The following is a 17,742-nucleotide window of genomic DNA, read 5'->3' as shown; positions in this document are numbered from 1 at the left end:
CCCCGGTCCAGAACGATCCCTACTTATACTTATACTACAATTGACAAAAAGAGGGTTTAATTTGTGTGCGTATAAATATCGCATCATGTATTTAAAAAAAAAATTAAAGAAGGTATACATATATATATGACACCACATTTTTTTACAACTTGCACACATTTTAGGAGACCCACTTTCATGTATTTTACGATCGAACTATTAATTTTCTAGAATATTATTTATAGATCATCTTTGTAAGATTTAGAGAAAATCCAAAACCATTAAAATATTTATTTGAAGTCAAGAAAATAGATAAATATAGTTCTACAAATAAACTTTAAATCCTTAATTCAACATTGATAACCTTTGTAAGATTAGAGAAGATTCAAAACTATTAAAATATTTCTTTGAAATAAAAAATATATAAATATAATTCTACGAAAAACCCTTAAAACACTTAATTCAACTATTTAAAGATTTTGGATGCGAATGAGTTTTTACAAACATTTTAAAGTGGGCGTCAGACTCTTCAAATTCCTAGGGACCATAATTATAAACAATATAATAAAACTGTCTAAACCGAAACCCAACCCCTCCATAACTGGACACGTAACCACAAAACAGTGACACCCACCACTCTTGTATTTAAAAACTTGAAGAAAACCACCGAGGGACAGTCCTGCAAAAGTGGGAACCAGACATCTTCACCACTACTCAGTGCCCTCTCTCCGCCGCCATCAACCCACCTATTTCTTCTCTCCCGGCGATCCGCTTCTTTCGCACCGACCCTTTTCTCTCCTTTTCACATACATACAAACCCCATCACAGGCGACAACAAAAAGAAAAAAGAAACAACAAAAAAAACAGAGCAAGAAATATCAGAGGTTGAGAAAATTCGTTGTTTTTTTCGGGTTTTCTTCAATTCTCTATCAAACCCAGAAAACTGTATTCAAATTTTTTTTTTGTTTGTTAAAATATCGAAACCTCGGCTTTTGAGCGTTTTTGTGAGAAAAATACTGATGTTTTTCGTGGGGTTTGATCATTTTCTTCTGAGAGTCTGAAAGGTGGTAAGGTATAGTAGTTAATATTCAAAACTTGTAGTGGTTAAGTTTTTGTGGCTAATTTGATGTGTTTAGCTACGAAACTTTAATGGTTTCGGTTGTGTTACGATTTGTGTACGTTGTTTGTTAGATTAGAGTGTCGAGAGAGAGAGAGAGAGAGAGAGAGAGAGAGAGATGGAGCAGAAAGGCATATTGCTGTCGGCTTTGGGCGTGGGGATGGGAGTGGGAGTGGGGCTTGGGTTGGCTTCCGGGCAGACGATGAGCAAATGGACCGTAAACGACACGATGTCCAACGGCATTACGCCAGATAGGGTGGAGCAGGAGTTGCTACGACAGATCGTTGATGGAAGAGACAGTAAGGTCACGTTCGACCAATTCCCCTACTACCTCAGGTCACCACCATTCCTATATTCTTCAGTTATTTTCGATTATATCTTGTTTTCTATGATTCTTTGAAGGGTTTGGATCGCCAGTTAATAACGGCCTAGAAGTATTCCCCGCTATTTGAATAGCAAGTTCGATATCAGTTTATTATGGATGGTTCATGGTATGTATTTGCTTAGAATTGTATGCGAAGTGTTTGGATTGCCAATAGTGTAAATATATCATTATATCATTAAAAAAAATACAAAATTGAATATTTTTGCAAGTTTGTGATTTTTAGAAATTTGGTTTCAGTGACTAAAAAAAAAAAATTGATGAATATTGATTAAAGTTGGTGTATTTAGCATGATTTCAACCTATAAGGGATTCAAATTGGTCACAAAATTCGGATTATGACATGTGACATTGTACGATTCATGGACATGCATGCTTAGCGTGAGCACATAATTTGAGGACCAAACTTGATGCATATTTCTATGTTTTGTATGGTGTAGTGTTTTCTATATTTTAACACCTAGGTTGATGAATGAATTTACAGTGAACAGACGCGAGTTTTTGATAACGAGTGCTGCCTATGTGCATCTTAAGCGAGCTGAGGTTTCAAAGTACACTCGCAATCTATCTCCTGCAAGTCGGGCTATTCTGCTCTCAGGACCTGCTGGTTTGTGATCTGCAACATTTAGCATCATGTTTGTACTTACATGTACTATCATTACAATCACTCTTTTTTCTCTTTCTTCCCTCCATTTTTATCTTGAAGAACTTTACCAACAACAACTTGCCAAGGCTTTATCCCATTACTTCCAAGCGAAGTTGTTGCTCTTAGACTTGACGGATTTTTCTCTAAAGGTGAATGTGGGAGAAGTTTTATATAATATGGATATAAATATACACGTATGTGTCTGTCCGTGCTTTTTTCTTCCGCTAATGTTTATAACTACTCGGATTGTGCAGATTCAGAGCAAATATGGCAATACCAACAAAGCATCTGTAAGCTTTCTCTAAAGAATTTCCCGTATGTTCTGTGGAAGTTAATATACAATGTGCACTATTAAGTTCGCTGTTATGTTGTCGACAGAACATAGACTACATCCATAGCCATCCAAGAAAATTGATAAGATGCTGCAATTTTTCTTCCAATCCCTCTTGAGATCTTAGTTTGAAACGAGTTTTCTTCACATTATCATGCCCCAAATTTTCTTGACGTGGGTTTCATACAGCTATTCGTATACTTGTAAGTTGTTATCATATCTTCCGTAGTCTTTTAAAAGATCTACTTCAGAGGTGACACTTGAGCGGTTGTCTGGCCTGTTTGGATCATTTTCACTCTTTCCGCAAAGGGAGGAACCACCAAAAGGTATTGTTGAAAACTGTTCTTACAAATAGAGTATTGTATGGTTCTGCACCCTCGGGCACAGCCCTCACCAGGAAATCCGCTTTCAGGCACGTTGCGAAGGCAAAGCAGTGGTGTGGATCTTGGATCAAGGTATTGGGAGGGTTGTTAGAAAATGAGATTGATTGCTTAAGGGGTTGTTGGAAAATGATCGTATTTTAACAATACATTTATCCTGCACTGGCAGTGGGCTAGAAGGTTCTTGTAAGCCTTGCATGCTTCGTAGGAATGCTTCAGCTTCAGCTAATATCAGTAACCTTGCTTCGCAGAGCACTCCTGCAAATTCAGTTCCTTCTTATTACTGAAAAAAAATAATATTGCAAGATAGAGCTAGCTGTTAGTGCTTTACTTTTTATCTTTTATATGTTACAATCTATTTACAGTGCGCCTTCTAAAGCGTATGACTTGATCTGGTGGTTGTGATGGAAGTTCGTTGAATCTTTGAAGAACAAAAGAAAGGAACTTCTATTTGAAAATTTGTTTAAGAAAATTATTTAGGAATTGCAAATCAGTTTTGACATCGTGATCCTTTGCACTAGTGATTTCTGATAAGCCGTTTCTGTTTCCTAGGTGAGTTTAAGCGCACAAGCAGCTGGTCGTTTGATGAAAAGCTTCTTATACAGTCCCTGTACAGGGCAATTAGTGGCGTTTTTTCTGCTACATTAAGATTTTTGACAGTCGAGCTTATTATACAAACAAAATTTCTTCTTTCAAACATTTCTCCATCGCGGATACTGATTGGTGAGATGAATTTTTATTTGCTTTCAGGTTTTGGTTTTCGTCTCAAGTACTAGTCCCATTGTGCTGTATCTCAGGGACGTTGACAAGCTCTTATCTAGATCTCAAAGGATATATAACTTGTTCCAGAAAATGTTGAAGAAATTATCTGGAGCCGTGTTGATCCTTGGTTCACGAATTGTGGATCTCAGTGGTGACAACAGAGAGGCGGAGGAGAGGCTTACTGCTCTTTTACCTTACAACATTGAGATCCAGCCCCCTGAAAATGAATCCCATCTTGTCAGCTGGAAGACTCAACTGGAGGAGGATATGAGAATGATTCAGGTTCAGGATAACAAAAACCACATCATGGAAGTACTTTCGGCTAATGATCTTGATTGTGATGATCTTGGTTCGATCTGCATCGCAGACACAATTGATCTCAGTAACTACATAGAAGAAATTGTTGTATCAGCAGTTTCTTATCATTTGATGAATAACAAGGATCCTGAATACAGAAATGGGAAACTCATAATTTCTTCCAATAGGTATGGCTTTTTTTAATTTATACCTATAATGATTTTTTCACTATGTACATTCTGTGTACTCACCGCTTTCTCTGTAAATCAGTTTGTCCCATGGATTAAGCATATTCCAAGAGGGAAAATACAGTGGGAAAGATACAATGAAGCTGGAAGCGAAGGCTGAAGTGCCTAAGGTATGTTGGATGAGCATTGTAATTGTATTATTTTATAACTCGTGGATAACATATGGAGTACTAGATTAATCATTCTCTTGTTCATCCATTAATTATAGGAAGGAGGAACTGAAGTGTCTGTCGGTGTGACGACAGAAACAAAAACCAAAAGCACTGCTACTGCTGCAGAGACAACAGCTGCAGCAGCAAAAACGGATGCTGACAATTCAATTCCAGTATCAAGAGCTTCTGTAAGTCACCAATTTTCTTGTAGTTTCTGTTTTTTATGTATTGTGCTTGATAGCTAAGTTACTAACAGAAAACATGAAAGTCCATGCCATGGGCTTTTGAGTGTTTCTACTCATAGATTGTATGTTGTTTATACAGCCGACATGCTTCCTGCAGTGTACTATATATGCGGTTGTCTCTTCCCCGTACTGATATTGAGAAATCACCATGTCTACTTAACAGGCAGAAGTCGATGATGAATTTGAGAAGCGCATAAGACCAGAGGTCATACCAGCAAATGAGATTGGCATAACATTTGCTGATATTGGTGCCATGGATGAGATAAAAGAATCCCTTCAGGAATTGGTAATGCTCCCACTGCGTAGACCAGACCTTTTCAGCGGAGGCCTACTAAAGCCTTGTAGAGGTATTCTGCTATTTGGTCCCCCCGGAAGTGGGAAGACCATGCTGGCGAAAGCCATTGCAAGGGAGGCCGGAGCAAGCTTCATTAACGTATCCATGTCTACCATTACCTCCAAGTGGTTTGGCGAAGATGAGAAAAATGTCCGTGCTTTGTTCACTCTCGCAGCCAAAGTCTCTCCAACCATTATATTTGTAGACGAGGTTGATAGCATGCTTGGACAGCGAACAAGAGTTGGAGAGCATGAAGCCATGAGAAAAATAAAAAATGAGTTTATGACTCATTGGGATGGGCTCCTGAGTAGTCAAGGAGATCGAATCCTTGTTCTTGCTGCAACCAACAGACCATTTGACCTTGATGAAGCAATCATCAGGCGTTCTGAACGAAGGTACCAATGCATCTTTTATAACTTTTAATGCTGTCGTATATTCTGTTAATTAATCTTATCATTATGGAGTTCAGGATAACAAACTGACATTGTCAAGACAAATTTGATAAAACAAGTTTGCAGTGAATGTTAGCGAGATATAGCGGTGCCATCAATGGAAGTAGCAACATGAAAATTGTTCACATGATTATTTTTTTTTTTTTCCTTATGATAACACTGAGTGTTAAAACAGAATTTTGGTGGGGCTACCGACTGTGGAGAACAGAGAAATGATTTTGAGAACTTTGTTGTCGAAAGAGAAGGTGGAAGCACGACTAGACTTCAAGGAGCTTGCAACTATGACTGAAGGGTTTAGTGGAAGTGATCTTAAGGTCAGCATGTTTGATTACATGTTCTGTAGTTTAAGAAGTTCTGTGTATACATAGGTCTGACTGACTGATATTACTTTGAGCAGAACTTGTGTACAACAGCTGCCTATCGGCCAGTTAGGGAGTTAATAAAGGCGGAGAGCAAGAAGGATTTGGTAAGAAAGTTAATATCAAGACCGCTTTTTCTATGTTGGAGTGACTAAAATTCAATGATAGATTGTCATTGTGTACTTTTACGTTTTGGTTTTTAGGATAAAAAGAAGAGAGCTGCACAAGATGCTTCGGGAGAACGGAATCAAGAAGCTGTCCCAGAAACAGAAGAAGAATCTAAAGAGGAAAGACTCATCACCCTCAGGCCCCTGAACATGGAAGACTTCAAGCAGGCGACGAATCAGGTATGTTCACCAATTTAACTTCCATTCGAGTTGTTTACATGCACTATCCATGAACTTAAATTTTTTCACCGACCTACTGCCGCATCAGGGGTTGCCATTCAGATTTTTTTTTTTTTTTTTTTTTTTTTTTTTTCCATCTATTCAAACATCGGCTTTATTTGTTGTTCTTGGGAATGCAGGTTGCAGCTAGCTTTGCATCTGAGGGAGCCATGATGAACGAATTGAAGCAGTGGAACGATCTCTATGGGGAAGGGGGATCGCGAAAGAAAGAGCAGCTAACTTACTTTCTATGAGATTGGCGGTGAAAACTAGTACATTTTCCACGGTTAGTTTTGAGTATCAATGATCACCCTTCTTGTTCCTTCAGTTCGTCCTGGCACAGATAAGTCAGTGACCAACATTAACAAACAGAATTTGACCGAAGCATTTCCCGTGAGGCTGTATTAGGATGTGGAAGAGACTAAATCTTGTATTAATCGTATTATTCGCCTGTGGTTTGAAATAAGAAAGAGCCAGGAAGTTCCTGGGATTGATATATGGAAGAATATGTGAAGAATAATACGGCTGAATGCTTTCGGTATATTGAACAGAGGCTATGTAGCCCATATATATACAAAATACAAGTGGTAAAGTCAAACCATTATTCTTAACCTATAATACCGTGATCCGCACAATATATGGAATAGCCTTTCCTAGTTTAGACAAATCATACATTAATTACAATATATTCTTAATACTCCCCCTCAAGTTGGAGAGTGAAGATTACGAACGCCCAACTTGTCTCGCAGCTTCACAAATTGATCCTTCCCTAAAGCCTTCGTGAATATATCAGCTAATTGAAAAAGCGTAGGCACATACGTAGGACGAACTATACCAGCTTGTAATTTCTCTCGAACTATATGACAATCTATCCCAATATGCTTGGTACGTTCGTGAAAAACAGGATTTGCTGCGATGTACAAGGCTGCCTGATTATCACAAAACAATGAAGCGGGAGTTTTCTGAGGAACTCGTAAATCTTGTAATATGTAACGCAGCCAAGTTATTTCCAGGCAAGTGTTTGCCATAGCACGGTATTCTGCCTCAGCTGATGATCTGGACACATTATCTTGCTTCTTGGACTTCCACGAAATGAGTGAATTGCCAAGAAAAACGCAATATCCCGTAACTGATCTTCTCGTAGTACGACATCGTCCCCAGTCAGAATCACAAAAAGCTTTCAAGTCTAGATTATTGTTGGCAGAAAATAGTAAACCTTGACCAGGAGTCCCTTTGATATATTTAAGGATTCGCATAGTTGCATCCCAATGCGGTTTCCGTGGCTCGTGCATAAATTGGCTCAAAGTACGAACATGATAAACGATGTCCGATCTAGTAACAGTGAGATATATCAATCTCCCAACTAACCTTCTGTATTTAGTTGGGTCATTCAACAATGCTCCATCTGTGGATGTAAGTGCCAAGTTTTGTTCCATCGGAAAAAAATTTGGTCGTGCACCAAGTAACCCTGAGTCTTGTAAAATATCAAGTGCATATTTTCTTTGTGACATAAAAATGCCCTTTTCTGAGCGTGCAAACTCAATACCCAGAAAATACTTTAGATCACCAAGGTCTTTGATGCGGAAGCGTTTGAGAAGAAATGCTTTAAGTTGTTCCATCTCTTGGATATTATTTCCTGTGATAAGTATATCATCCACATAAATAAGAATGACAGTGATTGAAGTACCTTGGACCTTGGTGAACAAAGAATAATCCGCTTTCGATTGACAATATCCGGCGTTCTGAATAGCATCCGAGAAGGTGGTGAACCAAGTTCTGGATGCCTGTTTGAGTCCGTAAAGAGACTTGTTGAGCCGGCGTACAAGAGTCTCCCCCTGTCGGCGAAGACCCGGAGGGGGATCCATGTAGACTTCTTCATGGAGAGTGCCATGAAGAAAAGCATTGTGAACGTCTAACTAGTGAATGAACCAAGTGCGGGCAGCAGCAACGGTAAGGAGACAACGCAGAGTTGTGAGTTTGGCAGTAGGTGAAAATGTTTCCTGGTAATTAACTCCCTCAACCTGTGTGTATCCTTTTGCAACAACACGAGCCTTGTAACGATCAAGAGAACCGTCAGACTTGTATTTCTTTTTGAAAACCCATTTTGAGCCGATAGGCTTATGACCAGCAGGAAGAGGAACCAAGTCCCAAGTGTGATTATGATGTAATGCATCTAATTCTGTTTGCATAGCTTGTTGCCAGTGTGGATCAAAGATAGCTTCAGCATAGGTGGTGGGCTCAGATGGACCGGTAATGTTAGCTAAAAAAGAACAATGGGCAGAAGAGAACCGAGAGTTGGAAATAAAATCAGAGATGGGATAACGGGTACCTTGCGCAGAATGTGGTGCCAGAGAAGAGTGATTGACCTGGTTGGACATGTGGTAATCTTTAGTCCATGCTGGTGGCTGTGTGGGACGAGTGGACTGTTGGAGAGAAGGAAGAGTGGGTGGGGAAGAGATGGGAAGTTCAGGGTCAGTGTGAGAGCCAGTGAGACGGTGAGGAGAAGGTGCGGGGGGTTCAAGAGGGGTGGGGACATGTAGTAATGGAGGAGATGTAGGCACGGGTTGGGGAATGATGTCTGGGAGAGGGGAAATATGTGGGATATGTGGAGTAGGAGTGTCGGCTGGTGAGGGGACAAGAGTGGGGTCAACACCATGTGGAGGTGAGGGGGTGTGATCGGTGATGGTGTCAGATTCATGAAGAGGTGGGGTTAAATGAGAAATGGGGGAAAGAGAAGGGGGTCCGTATGTAGGGGGTTAGTGGTAGGAACATGAGAATCAGGAGAGGAAATATTAGAAAAGGGAAATGAAGTTTCATGAAATTTGACATCGCGACTAATAAAAAATTGTTGAGTTTCCAAGTTGTAAAGTTTATATCCTTTGTGGCATGTGGGATAGCCAACGAAAACATAACGGTGAGCTCTAGGTTCAAATTTGTGGGTAGGATTGACAACAGTAGCATAACTGAGACATCCAAAAACTCTAAGATGTTCAAGGGATGGGGGACGGTTGTATAATAGTTCAAAGGGTGATTTGTTGGAGAGGAGGGGTGAAGGTAAACGGTTGATGAGATAGACGGCAGTGAGGACACAATTGCCCCAAAAGATGAGGGGGATGTTGGATTGAAGGCGTAAAGCATGGGCCACTGTAAGAATATGGCGATGTTTGCGTTCAACAACCCTATTCTGTTGGGGGGTGTAAACACAAGTGCGTTGAAGTTCAATGCCGTTTGATTGAAAATAATCTCGCATTGAGAGGAATTCAGACCTATTGTCGACTCGAATGGTTTGAACTGTAGCATGGAATTGAGTGTGAGCAAAAGTGATAAAAGACTTTAAGAGATTTTGTGTCTCAGATTTGTTAGACATTAAAAATACCCAAGTACATCGGCTAAAATCATCCACAATTGTAAGGAAGAAATGAGCCCCAGAGTGAGTGGGAATTTTGTAAGGACTCCATATGTCATAATGTAATAAAACAAATGGGGCATGAGTTGATATGGAACTTAAAGGAAATGGAAGTCTAGTCTGTTTGGCTAAAGGACAAACACTACAATTATTGTCAAGGGGAATAGCATTAGAAAGTAATAAAGAAGAAGCTAATTTAAGACGAGAAGGGGATGGATGTCCGAGTCGTTGGTGCCATAAATTGGAAGGATGAGAGACGTGATGAGAGATAGGTGTCCGATGGATAGGCGACATGTAGTAAAGACCACCACGCATCTTACCCGAACCAATCATCTTCCCTGAAGCCAAGTCCTGCAAAACACAAAAGGTGGGAAACAAAAGAGCACAACAATTGAGAGAGTCAGTGACTTTGCTAGCGGACATGAGATTGAGATTAAAAGACGGAACACACAAGACATCGGTTAAAGTTATATCAGAATTAAATGGTATTGTACCAGTGCAGGTGATTGGGATTGAAGAACCAGTGGGCAAATTAACAACGGGTACAGATGGAGGTTTGGTGTTAGAAAATAAAGTGGAATCAGAAACAATATGATCAATAGCTCCACTATCCAAGATCCATGGCTTAGTAAACACAGAATTAATGGAAGTAACAGAAAAAGAATTCGGACCTGCGGCGTTTGCATAAGTGTTCCCATTACCAGAAGAAAGCAAAGAGAGAGCATGAGTTAACTGTTGAATTTGATCCGCAGAGAGTGCACTCAACGGATTGGAAGATGCAGGAGGATGTGTGGGCTGCGGCATGGATGGCCTTTGAGGGCTTGAAGTTGCTTCCGCTGCATGGGCAGCAGGACGGAAAGAAGAGCCTCCTTGAGGTCGTTGCTTACGACCAGTTTTGTTGCCATGGCCTCCATTGGGATTGGGCACCCATGTTCCATTCTTAATTTTGCACCTGTCCTCTGTATGTCCTCTTTTGTCACAAAAATTGCAATGATATTTTAGAGTGCGGCAATTGTCGATGGTGTGTCTTTCGCGGTTGCAATGATCGCAGCGCTGATCAGAGCGAGTTTGTGTCGCGGCAGCAAGAGAAAAATTGTCGGATGGCAATTGGTTGCGTTGTTCTGAAGACAACTGGCGTTGTTGTTCATGATTGCTGACGAATGAATAAGCTTGATGAATATTGGCAATGGTGTCATCATGAGAATGGTAGTGCGAACAGTGTCATGAACATCGTTGAGGCCCATAAGAAATTGCATAAGTCGGTATTTTTCTCGCTGCTCATGATGCTTATCCATCAGGTTGCAGATGATGGGGTCTTCATATGCATCGAGTTGCGTCCAGAGATGCTTGAGTTCTGTAAAGTACGTTGAGACCGTCATGGAGCCTTGAGATAAAGAAGCAATCTGTTTATGGATTTGGTAAATTGTTGGTGTGTTTTGCTGTGAGAATTGATGCTTGAAATCCTCCCAAATCTTGTACGCAAATTGGGCATGGACAACGCCTTTAGAGAGATGAGACTCTACTGAATTTGAAATCCATGATAGTATCATGCTGTTGCATTGTGCCCATAAGGCGTAGTCACCTGGTTTGTCGTCTTCTGAGGGGGGTTTGATGGATCCATCAATGAACCTAATTTTATTTTTGGCTCGTAGGGCATGAAGCATAGACTTGCTCCAGGAAGAATAATTAGTCCCATTCAGTTTTTCAGAAACAAGCACATGGCCAGGGTGATCGAAGGATGAACATAGTATGGATTTGATAATTCCATACTCGGATTGCTGGAATTGTTTTTGTTGGGATTGGATGTTTGGTTGTCTGTCATGGTGTTTGTATTTTGCTAGGGTTTGATGAAGTGGATCGAAGAGCCTGTGTTGATACCAAAATAAGAAAGAGCCAGGAAGTTCCTGGGATTGATATATGGAAGAATATGTGAAAAATAATATGGCTGAATGCTTTCGGTATATTGAACAGAGGCTATGTAGCCTATATATATACAAAATACAAGTGGTAAAGTCAAACCATTATTCTTAACCTATAATACTGTGATCCACACAATATATGGAATAGCCTTTCCTAGTTTAGACAAATCATACATTAATTACAATATATTCTTAATAGTTTGTGAACGAATGCTCGGATATAAACTGTGTTTTGTCTTGCTGCCGAATTCTGGGAATAAGGCGTGACAACGAGTGTTGTGAACTACTGTTTTCATATGTAATACTAACAGGCGGAACGCCGCTGAGTGTTTAGATGTATATAACCATATACAGCTTAATTTCTCTTCATTTGTTTCTTTGTTGCTAAATTCCTGACGAGAAATTCTGGACATTCTGATTTTACTGATTTGTTTTAGACGTACATGATTGTGTGGCTTAGGCATTCCCTCTCCCATTGAACTTGAGTAATTTTTCTTAGCTTTCCGCGAATGAGTTAACAAACATGAGTAGTGGTATGGCGATCATATTTTTAGGTCACAGTGAACTAATCGTACCGCATAGTGTGAAAAATATAAGGGAACACGAAGGGCTCTCTTGAGTTTAGAATTGTAATAAGAGCGGAATCCGGAGAGCTAGCGTTTTGAAATGATTCCTTGAGATAATGGAGACTTGGATTTTAGGGAGGCAAGACCTACTTTTGTTGTCCGAAACAATGTCAAGAGTATCTTTAACAACCTCGAACAATGTTAGTATGTATGGAGCTACGTAAACTTGTGTACGTCTTGTTGACCAAACCATTAGGTATACCACGCCAGTAAATTCGCCTGTACTACTACTACTGCAGCATTGCTATGAGGAATCGAGAGAGGGCACATATGTTGGTGTTTAAATATCCTTGCAGATTTCTTAGAATTGAATAAAGGGAGTTTTAACAAAACACTCCCGGTACTGTTCACTTTTAACGAAAAACCATATTTTTACCTTTCCCTGGTACTATTCACTACACCTTTATTTGTCATTTTCCATTAAAACTAAAGGTTTTTTGGACTTTTCGTTAGTTTTCCTTAGAAGAAATCAATTCAGTTTTTAAATTTTCCTTGATGGGTGTAATGTGAGTCATTGGATTACAATCATCACCTAGTTTTGCTTCTTTGTGAGTCATAGCTCAACACATGCTTTATCACCTCATAGGGTAGATTACTTGAATGGTTAGGATTGGTTTGATGTTGTAAGTGAGAGTAAGGATCTCCCTTCCTCTTTCTAACAGTCATATTCACACACAATGCGTGTGAGGTATCAATCAATGAATCCTCATCTTCGCCGCTACCTTTGAACATTCTATCTGCATGGGTCCCAGAACTCCAAAACTTCAATCCTTTATTTTAATTCACAAAAATTAACCTAAAATACTAACATGGCCTCAGAGGCCATGTTGATCACCTACACTAGGCGTGAATCCATGTACTCTTCAATGGAGAACTCGATTTGGTTTAAAGTTCATCAGAGCAAATTTGAGCTTCAAAAGAGTTTTCTCCATTTCAATTCTAACATGGCTGGATAGAGTAAAGCTGAGCTTAATCATGCATCAATTTTCAATGGTGAAAATTATGAGTTCTGGACAATCTGAATGAAGGCTATACTCAAGTCCCATGGATTGGGATTTCGTTGAAAAAGGATTTGAAGTCTCATATTCGAAGAAGGGGAAGAGGGAACTTACTGAGGAAGAATAGAAAAGTGAGTCCACAGTCTTAGAGAAGGTTTCACTGAATGAGAACCTGATGAAGGATGGAAAGGCTCTCTGTTTAACTTAAGGAATTGTCTCATACCAAAATTTTCCTAGAATCTCAAATGAGGAGACCGCGAAGGCTCTGGGATATTTACAACATGAATTCAGAGGGGGCAAACAAGTAAGAAGTGTAAACCATACAAAGTTTGCACTGATATTTTGAATATACTCGAATGAATGCTGATGAATCCTTGTCTGCTTAGCTTACTAGACTGTTTGATATATTGAACCAAATGAAAAGTTGTGGAGAGGAATTGTGTAAGGAACAAATTGTGCATAAATGATTGATAGGCTTGCCTAAGAATTATAATTCCATTTGATCAGTAATTGAACACTCAAAAGGATCTTAGTATCCCTGAGGTTCAAGAGGTTGTAGCATCCTTAAAAGGACTTAAGCAATGATTGGATATGCATGCTCAGAACATCACTGAGAGAGCATTTACTAGTTTGAATAAAGCTTCCAAGCAACCCAAATCTCATGGGTTCTCTAGAAATTGAAAGTCTCAGAAGAATTAGAAAAATAAGGGGAACTTTCACCCAAGCAAAATGCTACTTAGGATACAACCAAGGTTCCTTGAAAACATTGTGATAAATGCACTATGGAAAATGTTGGTTTGAAGGAAAACCCCAAATGCACAGTATGTGGGAAATTTGGTCATATTTCAAGAGACTGCAATGGCAACAAGGGAACACAAATGGTGAATTATGCAAGTCAATTTGAGAAGACATGAACACTCTTTTATATGTGTAATGTCGTGGGTGAGATGAAGATAAATAACTTTTGGTACATTGATAGTGGGTGAGATGAAGATGAATAACTCTTGGTACATTGACAATGATTGTAGCAAACCACATGATAGGAGATGAAAGACTTCTAATTAATGTGCAAAAAACCTATCTTCCAAGGTGAAAATGGGAACTAGAGAAGTTGTGAATGTTGTTGGAAAAGGCACATTGGTGATTGAAACCAAACTTGGCAGGAAGCATATTCAAGAAATGATGATAGCTCCTGATCTAGCTGAAAATCTCTTCAATTTTGGCCAAAAGATGGAATATGGGTACTACTTGTTATCTGGAGGTCGTGTTGTTAATGTGTTTGATGGCTACTGGACAACTTGGTAGTTAGGGTGAAGATGATTGGTAACATATGCTTTTCTTTAACTGTGATGCCTACAAATCAAGTAGCATTGAGGACTAGTGTAACTCACTGTACTCAAACTTTGCACAAGATTGGGGCATTTAAATGAGAGGAGTCTCAAAATGCTTTGGGAATAAGAAATAATACATGGATTGCCACACTTGGAGGAATCAAAGGGGGTGTATGAAGGCTATATGGTTGGAAAGCAACACAAAGATGTTTTTCCTTCTGAGTCCTCTTGGAGAGCAAAGGTTCCTCTATAACTGGTTCACATAGATATTTGCAGGCCATTGCAAATTGATTCAAATTCTAGGAACCAATACATTATCTTATTCACAGATGATTTTACAAGGATGTCTTAGGTCTACTTTTTGAGGTACAAATTAGAGGCATTTGAATGTTTCGAAAAATTCAAGGCAATGACATAACTGCAATATGGTTACAAGCTGAAATGTCTTACGAGTGATAGAAGAGGAGAGTTCATGTCTATATAATTTGTGAGTTTTTGCATTGAAATTGGAATCCAAAGGCAATTGACAATGCATACATTGGGATGAAGAATTGAACTGTGATAAAGATGGAAAAATCAATAATTCATGATAAGGGTCTTCCATATCAGTTTTAGGCTGAGGCAGTGGACATGCTGTCTATTTGCTTAATAGGTGCCTTTCTAAGGCCTTCACAAGATGACTCCCTTTGAAGCATATAGTGGTAGAAAACCAGGGATTGCAGACTTAAAAATCTTTGATTCTTTGTGTTATGTGCATATTCGTTCAAGCTTGAAACTCAAGCTAGAAAGCAATAGTCGCAAATGCATATTTGTAGGCTATGGAACAAGTGAAAAGGGTTACAGATTATTTGATCCAGATACTGGGAAGATCATTCTATCAAAAGATGTAACATTTGATAAGAATGCTTGTTGGAACTAGAACTATGAGAGTGAAAATGTGATCCAATGTTTGCAAAAGCTAAGAAGGAAAAATGTACAAACTTTAAAGAATTGAATGAATCAGTTGAACTAGTTAATCCTTTGATGGCATCTACACAGTCAACTCGACCAAGTACCTCACAAGGTGAACTGAAATCTCTCGAGTCTATGACCATACTCCACATAAATGGAGAAGTCTAATTGAGATAATGGCTCGATGCAATATGTGCATTATAGAACCTGCGAATTATGAGCAAGCAGCATTAGATGAGTCTTAGAAGAACGTAATGCAGTATGAGTTAGACATGATTGAGAAGAATGATACTTGGTAGTTGGTTGATAGGTCATTTGACAAACCAATTATTGGTGTTAAATAGGTCTACAAGACAAAGCTAAACCTGGATGGTAGAATACGAAAGAACAAAGCTAGACCGGTGGCAAAAGGCTACTCTAAAAAAATAGGAATAAATTACAATGAAGCATTTGCCCCCTTAGCTAGGCTTGATACCATTAGAACTTTGATAGCCTTGGCTACACAAAAGGGATGAAGTTTATTCCAGCTAGATGTGAAATTAACTTTCTTGAATGGAGTTAAGAAAGAAGAACTATTTGTTGAACATCCACAAGGATTTGTGATAGAGAATGAAGAAGAAAAGGTGTACAAACTCAAAAAAGCCCTATATAGATTAAAGTAAGCTCCAAGAGCTTGGTATGATGAGATAGATTCATATTTCAACGAAGTTGGTTTTCAAAAAATTCCAATGAAGCTACACTTTTCATCAAGTTAAATGGAGACTAATGTATAATTATCGTGTCACTTTATGTTGATGACATAGTTTACACTAGTAGCTATCCAAAGTTACTTGAAGAATTCAAGAATGATATAATGAGCCAATCTGAAATGGCTTGACTTCGGATTACTGCATCATTTTCTTGGGATGGGTGTTGTTCAGACTGAGGAAAGTATTTCCATTCATCAGAAAAAGTATGCAATGAAACAAATTAAGATATTTGGCTTAAAAGACTGCAAATCAGTCAAACTCCATTTGCTATGAATGAGAAGTTAAGTGTAATTAGTGGAAGTGAAGTAGCATGTGAGTGTGAAATCAGAAAACTAGTAGGAAGCTTGTTATATCTAACTGCAAGAAGACCAGACATCATGTTTGCAAGTATTTCTAGATTCATGCATAATCCCACAAAGAAGCACATGGGAACAACCAAAAGAGTCCTGAGATATTTTCAAGGTACTCTAGATTTTGGTATTGAGCTTGTCAAGGGAAGGTTAACAACTCTCATAATATATTGTGACAGTGATTGGGTTGGAAGTGAAGATGACATAAAGTAAATTAGGGTATATCTATTACACTTGGTTCAAGAGTGTTTTCTTGGGCTTAAATCAAGCAAAGCAAAGTATGTGAGTGCAATAGAAGCTATATGAGAGGTAAAATTATTGATATTTGTTCTTGAAGATTTTGGAGAAGAACAAATAGAAGGAACTCCAATTTTATGTGACAACACACAACTATTGCCATTGCAAAGAATATTGTTTTTCACCCGAAAACAAGACATATAAACAGGAAGTTTCACTTTATCCAAGAAGCTATACACGCAAAGGAAATTGAACTGGTGTATTGGAGAATAGAAGAACAAAATTGCTGATATTCTCACAAAAGTTTTGCCAAATGATTGATTTGCTTACTTAAGAGGAATGCTTGGAGTGAAATCTGCAAAGAGTTTAGAAGGGAGAGTTGGTGTTTAAACAGCCTTGCAGATTTCTTAGAATTGAAGAAATCAGTTTTGTTTTTAAATTTTCCTATGAGTCATAGCTCAGTACAGGTGTAATCACATCACAAGGTAGATTACTTCAATGTTAAGAATTGGTTTGATATTGTAAGAGAGAGAAGAATCTCCTTCCCTCATTCCAATGGTTATATTTAGACACAATGTGTGTGAGGTATCAATCAATGAATCATCATCTTCATCACGACCTTTGAACATTCTCTCTTCTTATGACCCGGAAATCTAAAACCTTCATCCTTTTATCGCAGTTCACAAAAAGTCAACCTAAAACAATAGCAACATAAGGGTGTGATAAAGTCCTTGGTGGGTGAGTCTCTCGATATTGAGTCGACTCTGCCAAGCATCGAAGCACTTATTCCATGGGTAGGAATCAAGGAATTGGACTAAGATAAAGTCTGTTACCTGTTTACAATCCAATTTCCGTATCAGAAGATTAACCAGATGAGAAGGAAGTTATGGCCAACTGAAAGGATAGCAGGAAAGTTCTCTAAACTGGCAAAAACCCTAATTAGTCCTTTACATTATAATAGAAGACGCTTATTTCTTATAGTCATTTTGAAGGGAAGAAGGAATTGAATTATAGAAGTTAGGTCAAAACAAACACAAAGTTGAAGAAAATTGAGTGGAAACGAGGTTTTCTTGAGGCATATTCGAGGTGAAGAATTTTTCAGGTT

General features: G+C 38.8%; 2 protein-coding genes across 2 annotated transcripts; one reads left to right on the top strand and one right to left on the bottom strand.

Moving 5' to 3' along the window:
* Positions 1-470: 470 nt before the first annotated feature.
* Positions 471-6,524, top strand: LOC125469351 (ribosome biogenesis ATPase RIX7-like). The gene is given in 17 exon segments (XM_048566597.1): positions 471-1,432; positions 1,963-1,978; positions 1,980-2,085; positions 2,185-2,273; positions 2,379-2,414; positions 2,685-2,781; positions 2,868-2,921; positions 3,016-3,104; positions 3,393-3,452; positions 3,586-4,082; positions 4,165-4,252; positions 4,351-4,482; positions 4,703-5,268; positions 5,501-5,639; positions 5,723-5,791; positions 5,888-6,031; positions 6,211-6,524. Coding segments are annotated over 17 exon segments (2,514 nt in total). The 5' UTR covers positions 471-1,214; the 3' UTR covers positions 6,325-6,524.
* A 250-nt stretch (positions 6,525-6,774) lies between these two features.
* Positions 6,775-7,935, bottom strand: LOC125469353 (uncharacterized mitochondrial protein AtMg00810-like). Its single transcript, XM_048566600.1, has one exon. The coding sequence runs from the start codon at positions 7,933-7,935 to the stop codon at positions 6,775-6,777; it is 1,161 nt and encodes a 386-aa protein (XP_048422557.1).
* Positions 7,936-17,742: the final 9,807 nt, after the last annotated feature.

Source organism: the organism of the source record quoted next, unplaced genomic scaffold (genome assembly GCF_019419815.1).
Source record: "Pyrus x bretschneideri cultivar Hongxiangsu unplaced genomic scaffold, Pyrus_bretschneideri_v1 Contig42, whole genome shotgun sequence".
NCBI lineage: Eukaryota > Viridiplantae > Streptophyta > Magnoliopsida > Rosales > Rosaceae > Pyrus > Pyrus x bretschneideri.
This window is presented reverse-complemented; position numbering and strand designations above follow the sequence as displayed.